Consider the following 11,650-nt stretch of genomic DNA (forward strand, 5'->3'; position numbering starts at 1 on the left):
CCTTGCCTTATGGTTATTTGCTTGTCATTTCAAAATTAATTTTAAGTAATTATACATGGGCAGTGCTTATGGCACAAGTAAAACTTTAAAAAAAACTTAATCTGTATTGTCTAGATATAAACCATATTTACCAATATAGGGTCGACCAAAATAACTGATTCGAAGATAGACATGAAAAAAGTCGTAAGCCACTCCTCTGACTTTTGTTTCCCCCACTCAATACTGTACAAAACAATGAAAAACGCAGGCGCAGCAATGGCAGTCAACACTAACAACCATCCGATATAAACAAACCTTGAAATAAAACAAATGATTTTTACAATATTTCAATTAAGTATTCAATTGTTTAATAAAATTGCAGATTTTTTAAATGTCGTACACTGCATTTTGTAGCTTCGTAGTGTGAAACTACACCAAACAAACAAACAAACAAAGAAATATTATATTAAGCCTAACCTTTGCACTAAAAATGCTTTACGATATTAATAGTCTAAGAACAGAGATAAACATTCATATCATATACCTACCAAAATGGGAAAACCAGTCCTGCGTTAAGTTCCGGTGTTTCAGAAGAAAGTTGTATTTCTCTAAGTCGGTCTTCGTTAGTAGCAGAACGTTGTTTTCGGCAACATGTGTTGCCCCTCTTTTTATGGTCGTCATTTGTTTGCTTCCTCCGTCTAGTATGTTGAAATATGTATACAATCAACATAATTGGAGGCGTGGTTATAGCAGCACAGATAATAGATATGTATATCTGTAAACATATTAGTAATTGCATTCGTCTGAGAGTAAAGTACATGACAAACATTTATTGAACTACAATCGAGTCATAGATCACTACTTAAAAAATTTATAACTCATGTCCAAGTTTTTTTCCATTTTGGAAGCTGGAATGTTAAACACACACCCGTAAAATATTAAATACACAAAGAGAATGACTTAAATAAGAACAAAACAAAGGGCATTAATGATGTAATCACCTGCTGTTTTGTGAAGCGAAATGGTCCAACTTCAAGAATGGCAGGTGATATATAATTGGGTTCTGGATTAAAGTACATGGCATTCGCAAGCATTGTAAGAAATATGAAAGCTAATGCACATGACACACGCTGTACTCGAGTAAAGGTACTTGTCTGTGGGCGATATATTATTGAAATCCAAGTGTGGTTTTCCGAGAACTTGTCTCTTAGTTGGAAGAAGAATCGAGATTCAAATTTTATCGGATAATTGCAAGGGCTTGATGGCAAACATGCATCTATGTGGGTGTTTACTGAAAGCCACCTTTCAGCTACGAAGGTGTATCTGTAAATTGCATAATAACATTATATAATTATGTGATTGTTTAAAAGCTTAAAGTATTGCAAAAAGATTGACGTTACTTAAAGGAAACTTTTAAAACAAAATTGAATTTTGCATGTTCGAAATAAATTGTTGGATTAACGATTGAAATGCAACATGTAAAAGGCAGATAACTCAAACATTCATGGTTTTGATTATGAATATCAATGTTCAACAAAGCTTGCTACCGTCCATTTTCCATGGTGCTGCCTACAGACAGTTTATTTTCGGTATAACTGAATAGTGAAAGTGCAACTGATTTAGTTTTGTATATATCGTGATCATAATATTAGGATCTTGTCTTTAGTCATAAATAATTATGTCATAATATATAGAAGACCCAACTATATGTATTTATTATAGTTATTAGAATATTAAATATCAACTTGTACATTTATGACAATTTTTGTTTACATTTTTCACATATTATTGTAGCATATGAAATATTTCAATACACATTACAAAAAATTGTAGAATGGATTTTATGAATATTGTATTAAAAAGATCTACACAAACTTACGCTTTTAATGTCTCTATGTCATAGACAACTACTTGGTTGAGGTACCATTCGGCCTGTGACCCGCCACTATTGTCATGCCAAATATAAAGATGTAACAAATCGCCAAGCGGCTGATTTGTTGACATGAAGAAGGACATGACACTGCCAGTACTGAATTCCTGAGGGAGTCCAAATAAGATATAATATATTTGCAATGAAGGCGTTACAAAAAACATGCTTTTATGCTTTGAGTGTGAGGGATGTTGCACTTTTTCATGATCTCTCATGTAAAGACACCATCAAACTGAGTCTGCAATTTTCATGTTATCTTGTTGTGATAATGCTTCGGAGAGATCACCCTTTCTTCTTCGACAAATATTTGGATGATCAGGTATAGAAGGAGCAGATGTAATATCACAATACCATAACTAATTTTAAAATATACTTAATATGAAACCAATCTTATTAAAATCTGCTCCAAATTAACGGTGCGTTTCGTGCAAGAATTAACGTGAGTAGATCTGCACTTTAGTCAGATTGTACGAATTCAGATTTAAAATACATCAACAATTCTAGTTCTGCATTTGATCGTCAACAGTTTATGATTTGTAAAACGCAAAACGTAAGGCGCAATGGTTTAAAAAGTTTGTGATTTGTACGGTGATTACTCATGTACATCCAGGAAAATTTAATGTAAATGGCCTACTGGTACACTACTCCTTAATTATAACAACATAAAAACAGCATATGAAATCATTAGGCATAGAAAAAAAACTTTAGACATTCTAAATATGATCGTAAAAGAATAAATACCTCTCTGACGCCATCGTACAATTCACGTGGTCTGGTGCTACCATTTGAACCAGTCAGGACAAATGCGACACGTGACTTAGTTCCCGCTCCGCGCCTCATTCCGGTAAATACTTTTATTATGTAATAATTAATTTCATTTATCGTGTTGTCTCTTAATGGTGTTATTCCCCACTACAAGGAAAAATAAACTTATTAAACCAAATACACAATTTATGAAAAATAACATACTTTGTAAATAAGAATATTATTTCACGACGTTTGTTCAACAAATACTGTCGGCTTATTTTAAGTTTTTATATCTTAGACTAACTGAAAGCTGTATTATTGGATTATATTTACAACAAACTTATCTCTATATTAATGCAGTAAAAAATGTATTTGCTTAGTATTTTTTGCTTCATTTTTATTTCCCTTTCATTACTGTTTGGTACTATCCATATTTCGCAATTTCAATAACATTATTCGCCAAATATTTAATTAAAGAACATGATGGGGAGAATTGTACCTTCAACGAATCCTGTCTGTCTAAACCGGATAAGAAAATAACAGCAACAATATAGCACACAAACAGCACACTAAACGTCCCTATAACGGCCGCTTGGTTCAGGGGAGAAAATCGCAAAAACACGGTATTAAAGTCTATAGAGTTAGGTGCCACAAAGAATGAATTGGAGAACACCAGGTCAGTGATGTCTTTGCAGAAACACGACACAAGATTTTCGTCTGGTTTCCATTGAAGCTTTAAAAGAAAATATAAATTCCTTTTATACAAATCAAATAATACATAAATTACTCGTAAACATAATTTGAAAAGGAAACATTGTTAACAAAAATGTATTATTGAAACACCAAGTTTCTTCAAATTAGTTTTAGACATAGCGACTGACGCAACAAATTGTCAAAGAGGTACACAATAATGCATAGATTTTAATACAGACAATCTCTTCCAGTGCAAAAAGATATTGTTATAAATAAATGTGTTCCTGTAGAAATGAAATTATCAAATATATTATCATTATCATAGTTCTTCCCTTTAATGAATCAATATATATCTGAAAGTGATTAAATATGCTTTAAAATGCCTGCACGGTAGTAAGTAAGTTAGTAAAATATTCTATTATGGTGACAATTCCTCACAACCCGCAATAGGTGAATGGCTATAAGCAAACGATTATTATTAAAAGTCGTAGGAATGAGGACAATTGTGGAATCAAAATACCTCACACTTGTCCGTATGCCATTTTGATCTCTTTTCTTCCCAAGTCAGACATCCAACAGTTACAATTGTCAGGTTGTAAGCTACAGATGTCACTGAAATTACAGTATTTATTGATATTATTTAGCTCAGACTTATATGACTATATTTGAGAAAGAACATTGATCTTGGCAGATCAATGCAAGAAGCGATACTTTGCAATGTTCCACTTTATTGCAGGAATGGCAATAAATTACAGTATTGCAGCATTTCAATATAGTGTGCAATATTTTTCTAAGTAATGCATAAAGAGTTTCAATACATTGCGACCATTGCAATATTATACCGATTATTGCAACACGTTTAGATGTTACGCAATGTTTAACTTTGTGACTGCAGTATATTAAGATGTCACTAATTATACTATTTTTCTGCAAAAGTGTAAACGGCTCGCAATATGTCACTATTTTTAAGTATTGTACAGAAATGGCACTGAATAATTCTTAAGCCCTTATGCGTTATGTTTATAGAAAATGCAATTAATGATTCTTAAGTGTGTATGAACTGAAATAGAAATGACGCTGATTCAGCAAAGGCAATATCAACAAGGCAACAAATGCCACTATCAACATAAAAAGCAACACAACCTACTTCAAGCTTAGGTTAAAAAGAACCCAATTTCTTTATGACATAAAAATTAGCAAATAACTTACTGTTCCCTGGTAACTGGACGGCCATATATGTAAGTCCGGTATGACTTCTCATTTTTTCTGGTGGAATACATAGCTGCCAATTAAAGTCTCCCTTAACGTAAACATTAAAATCAAAATCAATTATAGATGGCACTGAGCTGTATTTTATATACACACGGTATTCGGTAAAGTTGTACAGTCCTTGTGGTTCAATAATTATACATAATTCGTCCGTTGACTTCTGATAAATCAATCTATGATACATAAACTCTGACACATCCTCTTCGTGGACCTCGGGAATTACGTACTCCGGGATTGGTGTAATAACCGTTTGTTGAAACGTCATGTATCCAGGGGTTACACGCGTATCGACTGATTTAACATCGACTCGAAGCACCTTTGACGTCACAAAGCTTGATGTGCTGTCGTTGTCATACATGTAAACATTCTCTTGAAATTCAAATGCCTGAAACGGACAAAAATATAACTGGGATTTATTGTAGTCATAAAATCAGAATGCAACGACAAGAAGGTAAAGCTGAACAATCAAACTACAGAATTTTTGTTCTATGGCAGATTCAGTTTTATGTTAACCGCTGTCCAATTAATTAAATCTTCCATGCAATTCATTGCTTTTACTTCTTGGGCTATTCCTATAAATTTAAAAGTGATAACTGCATCACGTTATGCAGATGTTTTATAATTAAATTCATGCTGTAAGTAGAAGAATCTGACTGTACGTAAATGTCATCTTTGGTAAAAAATATATAATTTTCTGAAAAAGGTCTTAACATAATGCTGAAATCAAAGTCATATTCCATACTGACTGATAAAACAAGTTCCTAAGCCATTGGACATGTTCTCCTGTGCCCTTGCAATCACACTTTTAATTTACATTTTAATTTTACATTACATTCGGATCTGAGAAAACAACAAATTTAGGGTATACTAGTTTAATGACTCCTTTGAAGAATTATGTCCACCATAAAATTCGAACACACGACCATCATAGATGCAAATGAATTGAGATGTCAAGCACAAGCTATCGTGACAAAAACAAATTTAAAATGTCACCTACTGAGACTGACACCGTGTCAAAGGTGTCATAGGTCAAATTTTCTAGCGTCTCGCCCAGGCCGTCAATACGGAATTTAGATGTGGCCGTAGCCGTCATCTTGGTCATAAATTTGTTTGATTTGTCATTCTTTAGTAACTGATTTGTTTTACTGTTACGGGCGTTACTGCATCGTCTACAAAGCTTCCACTGGTTCTGCACTTCTTGCGCTAGTTCAAGTGTCATGTTTGCAGCCTCCTTTGCCTGAAATATTTAATTAAGCAAGCGATCCTGATTTATAAAATAAACCGTTAGCACATACTATAAAACAACACTTGAAAGACATTTTCAAGTTTCTTGAAATATTCAAAAAGAAGGATAATTACTTTTTTGTTGCTGCTGAATGATATACAAATTAAAAAATCTAAAACCAAAATAATATAAAAATGTCACCTATAATTGTTGATCAGACCAATGACACCATTCAAATAACTTTTTTCGCCCTTATCAACTCTTAAAAATTGTAAATTTATTTAACCTGAGCAGCTAGCTGATGGTTATATAGTAAACAACAATCTATACACGGTTTATGAGCATTACAGATGTGTTTAATGATATAGTAATATTGCTGCACAATTTTAGATGCCTTGTACATAGATAATATTGAATATCGCGATAATCAAATGAAAAACAACATTACAAACGTACATTGTAATTGAACAAAATATTTAGTATTTTATCGTCATCACAGCCAACTTTGTTCTTCATAAAAGCGCATAACAGACTACTCTTATTATCTCGTATCAGAGACGACAAAAATGACGTCATATTATGGTCTTCAGTTGATGTTCGGTTTTTTTCGTCATTATGTGGTCAGTTCTATTCATTTAGAATATGCAAAGCCCTTACCGTTTTCTTTTTCTCCTCTGTGTTATATTTGAGATGTTTTTGCATCCGCACGTACAGATACGCCCGTTCTACGGGTGACAACTGAGAGTCGTATAAACTAATATTCTCAGATAATGCTAACAACATCTCATCAATCTGTAACATTGTAAAATAAGTCTTTGTTATTAATCTAAATTGCTTCTTTAAGTGTCAGTTAACTTCTAAATAGTGCAATTAAAGCATTCACGATTACGTTAGCTGTCCGATATAAATAATAATGACCGTCTGAGCGTAAACTATTAAACTATTATCTTTTGTCAGATAATAACATTCAGTTGAGTATACCTGCGAAGTAGATTACAAAAAAAACATGGAGATTCTCAGTGCTGTGTACTATTTCTTATATTAGCATCTTCCTAATTCTAATTACAAGTATACACATTTTGACACTCATATAGCGTGAAATTAATTCGCAGAATGTTCATTTTTCTAAACTATCTTTATTTTTAGTATGTAGAGCTATTGTAACATGAATTCATTGTTTTATAATGTAACCCTATTTACATATTTTCTATATTTTTTAAGGTTATCAACTTACATTATTTCTACCTGAAGCAAGGTTACCAACGGGTCTTATTTCTATAAAATCATCAGGTACAGAAGCTCGCACTATCTCTTGAAACATAAAGTATATTTCTGAAAAATGATTCAAATGGTAAAATTCGAGATAGTTCGTAATATTCCGGATATGTAGTCACTTCCCGGATATTCAGTCGTCACTTTCGATCAAGTATCAATTTCTAATGAGCCTCGATCTGATTAGGGAAAAAAATCTCATTCATCTATTGATAATTGATGCAGAAAAAGCTAAGGCAACAGACAATCATGTTTAACGACTTTTAGATCAAATGCTCTACTATGATATTTCTAACATATTATTTTCTCAACAATAATACTCGTATGTTATTGTACAGTGTTTTAACTTAACATACATTTTGTTTAGATATGAAAATATAAAAATTTTCTTGCTAAAATTGATTTCAAAATAGCTTTGTCGTACTTATTGAGACTGATTACTTGAATATGTTAATTCTTCTGATATGTTTCTATTCTATATTGAAAAACTTGGGAATATATTTTAAACATCTCAATGTTCCATAAGACTGTCACGTAGAACTGTCGCCTCGCCCGACCGTCTTTATAAATCAAGTTTTTAAACCCTATTGAACTAAACGGGCGGACAGAAACGCCAAATGTTATAGTAACAAGAAATAAAAACATACTTATATATATACTTATATATATATATAGTCTTGGTAAAGATATTATATTTTCTGCAGGCAATGGACATTGTCCCTACACATTCTAATACGCTTAAGCTTATTACTTCTCAAGTCATTAATCAGACAAGGAATGTACGAAATACGTCACTGTGACATTGACCCCTAACACAAAGACCTCGCAATTTAAATAGAGTATCTACGATACTGACAAAAGGAATTGACGCAATGAAGATGTATGTCTCTCAAGTGATTGATAGTATAAAAATTTAACATAAAGATCCACTTTGACATTGACCCTAAGTTTTCCAAACTCAAAATCAACAGTCCTTTACTAGGAATAACCAAACCAATGTTTACACAATTACTTCGGACTCTTGACCTGAGTGTTCTCTATTTATTGGCAGGAAAACTTTAAGTAATCAAGGCCAAAGAGACAAATGAGCAATGGCCTCAAACCGAACCCTTCGTCTGTTCATGTCCACACTTATCTAATAACTGTTTGTTCTTATGAATAAAGGACATAATTATTCATATCCATTTACAACTACAGCATCATCAAAAGTAAATATTTTATAAATATAATTCAACGTGTACCCCCAGATGATGTTTCCGTCTGGGCTGCATTATCACCGGAAGCATTTTGCGGCAGAAGGGCATCAAAGCCAACTATCCTCGCTAAATATATGATATTGATCTGAAATAAACAATAAAATTATCACCTCGAGAAAAGTCAGGTGGTTAATGCTGGTTGAAATCTCAACATGGACAATTATACTTTTATGCGATGATTGCAGACCTAGCTGACTTGAAATGGCTCTACTTGAATGCTCATTAAAATATTGAAAGGAGGGAGTCTGCTTCCCAAAGGATGACCGTGGATTAGTGAAAACCTAATATTGCATGGAGAGCAGCCTAACAAGTAAAGCTAGTGAGACGCCGTTTGCAAAATTAATGTAGGTGTTGCATTAAAAAACAAAACCAGACAACGATAGAATTGCGCTTCTTTTTCTTTCAAAATTATTTCTGATATGTTCCATTTTGTGTGTATAGAAGCAGCTACCATATTCAATTTACAATAGGAAATATTCATGCAAACTTATTTTTCCTTTAAAGAGTGCTAAGTTGATAACAATCAAACCTTTAAATTTAATTTAAATGAAAAAGATGAAACAACTACTAAAGTAGAAGCATTAAAGTATGTTTACTGAGTTAGTCTTAAGATAATAAGTATGATAAGTCTATTACCATACTCTCATAGTTCAGATAACGAGGCTGTGCAACTAGGTTTGTAAAAGCGTTTGTCACTAACGACGCAAGCATCTTATCGCCGCTTCGACTCCCATTCAAGTCATTTTCAACTATATTTCGAGTAAAGTTTATCATTCTTGCCATCACCTGCGGATACACACGATATGCATTTAACATTCTTTAATATCTATGTAAAAGATATTCTCCAAGTTGTATTGGCAGAAACGCACACTGAATAATCAATACATCTATACGTCTGTCAAGAAATGACCGATGTCCCTTGCTTCTGTATAATTCATGAAACATTTAAATTGCTGATTATTCTATCAATATTTTAAGTAACAATCACAAAGATAACAAATTTCATTTACTTATTGTACTTATTTACTTACCATTTTGTTATATTATATTTACCCACACATTCTGGTTATTTATGGAACAAATGCCCTCCAAAACCTTTATTGACGATGAAAACTGATGACAGAATTTGACATTATTTACAGTAATTATACGTAGAAAAGCACGTTAAAAGTCGTCTCTGATAAGAAAGATGCAGTTTTCAAGGTATAAGGTTTTGAAGTATTCTTTAAGTCAGTTGAAGCATCAAAACAGTTTTATTCCCTTTTCCGTGAAAACATTATTGTAATATAATGTTTACTTACATCTTGTACAGCCAATGTAGCAGGGTCAGTCGTCTTATTGTCAGCGTCTGCTATGACTTCATCTAACCTTCCCACATCCTTATTTCCCTTGGGGTTTAGATCCATCACATATCCATCAGAATTCAAAACTCTTGGTACAGGGGGTTCCCATTCCCCTAACTACAAAAGAAGTGTATTTAATGTATTGGTAATAGCCACATCCGTACTTAATGTATTTAAAGTATTGATAATTGCCCTTTCACAAAATCGTTCCATCTATTGTCAAAATAATTAACATGAACCATTTTTCCGAAAGTGTAGCATTCATTTGTACGAATTACTTTCTTAGACTATAAGTACAGAATGGTGACCGAATTTTAGATTTCTCGCACTTTTTTTCCAACCGTAACAATTTAAACGATCTATTACCGGTTCGGATAAAATACAATTTAGACGATTAGAAAAAAATGTGATTCCTAACTTAAAAGCTTAGAGAGCCGAGATTGATAACGATGTAAGTCACTTATATAGTGGCATTTCTTAGACAGAATAGGAAGTGGTGGCTCTTGAATAAGATGAGTGCGTTTCTTTGCATTTGGCAAAATTTCAACTAGGGTAGTTCATAAATATCAACGAAACAAATAGAGATAATATTTAAATTGTCTTTTGCTTGATAATAAAAAATAACTCCTAACAGTTTTTCCAAAAATAAACCACGCAAAAAATTTGAAAATCAAAAAAAGCAAATGATATACGTTTCATTTATTGTCGCAGCGACGTATATTATCGACTCACTCCGAAAGACTTCAAGTCATCTTAATTTTCAACAACGGAAACACATATTGCATCATACAAAAGGCAACAAATGGAGGCCCTTAATTATGCAAGATATAAAAGATAAACTATTTATCTAAAACTTGTTTTATAAAGTCGAATCCATCAAAACCTCTTGTCGAACTCGCGACCTTTTGACTTTTTTCACCACTTACATTGAATCAACTTAAAGCTATAAACCCTTTCTCTTTTCCTGTAAATTGTCGAATGTCGGTCTTCTTGAATAGAGGTCACTTGTTTTTGTGCTACCGTTATATAACAAATAATTTCAATATTAAAAAACAAATGTAAACCTTAATTGGTATATTAACTTACGTCAATCAGGTGAATGTTACTACAAACGGCTGACACAAGTGTAATCATCATGTCACTTTTACCCATGTCATATAATTGTTGTTCGTCAAATGGATAATCAGTCTCTGTGTAACTCCTTACAATTGCTGCACCTGCTTCACTTGGACCAACATCGTTTACAGCGAACGCAGGATCAGCCTGCAGGTAAAATATTTACAACAAGCTGGAAACAATCGGGAGCATATCCATTTTGCGAATCATATAAACTCGCAAAAGACCGTATCATTCGTCACATTCCATATATTTGATGAGGCGTAAGCATTCGATGCATTTCTTAACGATTTTCTTGGCGATTTATAAGCGTGTGAAAAGTCAGCACATTGTTTTAAACGTTTATTTGATTTGCCAAATATGCTTTGTCAGAGATAATGCACAACATCGCTAAATCTGAACAAATTCGTTAAAAAATGAATGAGATATGTGACAAAGTTAAGTGAATTGGGTAAATGAATACCATATGTTAAGTTAAAATGTACTAATATATTGGAATGCAGTCAGTAAGATAACCTGTTTCCGTTAGTATTTAAACGGCATGGCTCATTGGCTTCACTCAGCCAGCCCGCATAGCTCAATCGGTTAGAGCGCGAGACTTGTAATCTCGAAATTGTGGGTTCGATTCCCGGACTGGCCAACTAAATTTACTAATCAGTCTTTCGGATGAGACTTTAAATCGAGGTCCCGTGTATGAGTGCTTAAACACTTGGCACGTTAAAGAACCAGGAGAAGCTTCTGGAACTGGGGCATCTTTCTGTATCTTGCACTATCCTCCAAAATCTAAAATGACCAATACTCTTCTGGAGGACTCGACCAT

The 11,650-nt window shown here is 33.1% G+C and overlaps 1 protein-coding gene across 1 annotated transcript; it reads right to left on the reverse strand.

Annotated features, from left to right (window-relative positions):
* Window positions 1-527: 527 nt before the first annotated feature.
* Window positions 528-11,650, reverse strand: LOC132758227 (uncharacterized; the record flags this gene model as incomplete). Its single annotated transcript, XM_060749781.1, has 15 exons — window positions 11,630-11,650; window positions 10,801-10,977; window positions 9,673-9,831; window positions 9,008-9,157; window positions 8,357-8,456; window positions 7,078-7,175; window positions 6,501-6,635; window positions 5,616-5,855; window positions 4,559-5,003; window positions 3,870-3,961; window positions 3,156-3,389; window positions 2,651-2,821; window positions 1,859-2,016; window positions 981-1,302; window positions 528-754 (listed from the first exon to the last, which is right to left on the reverse strand). Coding segments are annotated over exons 1-15 (2,729 nt in total), but the record flags the coding sequence as incomplete, so codon positions are not given.

Source organism: Ruditapes philippinarum, unplaced genomic scaffold (genome assembly GCF_026571515.1).
Source record: "Ruditapes philippinarum isolate M1 unplaced genomic scaffold, ASM2657151v2 ctg7666_1_1_1_1, whole genome shotgun sequence".
Taxonomy (NCBI): domain Eukaryota; kingdom Metazoa; phylum Mollusca; class Bivalvia; order Venerida; family Veneridae; genus Ruditapes; species Ruditapes philippinarum.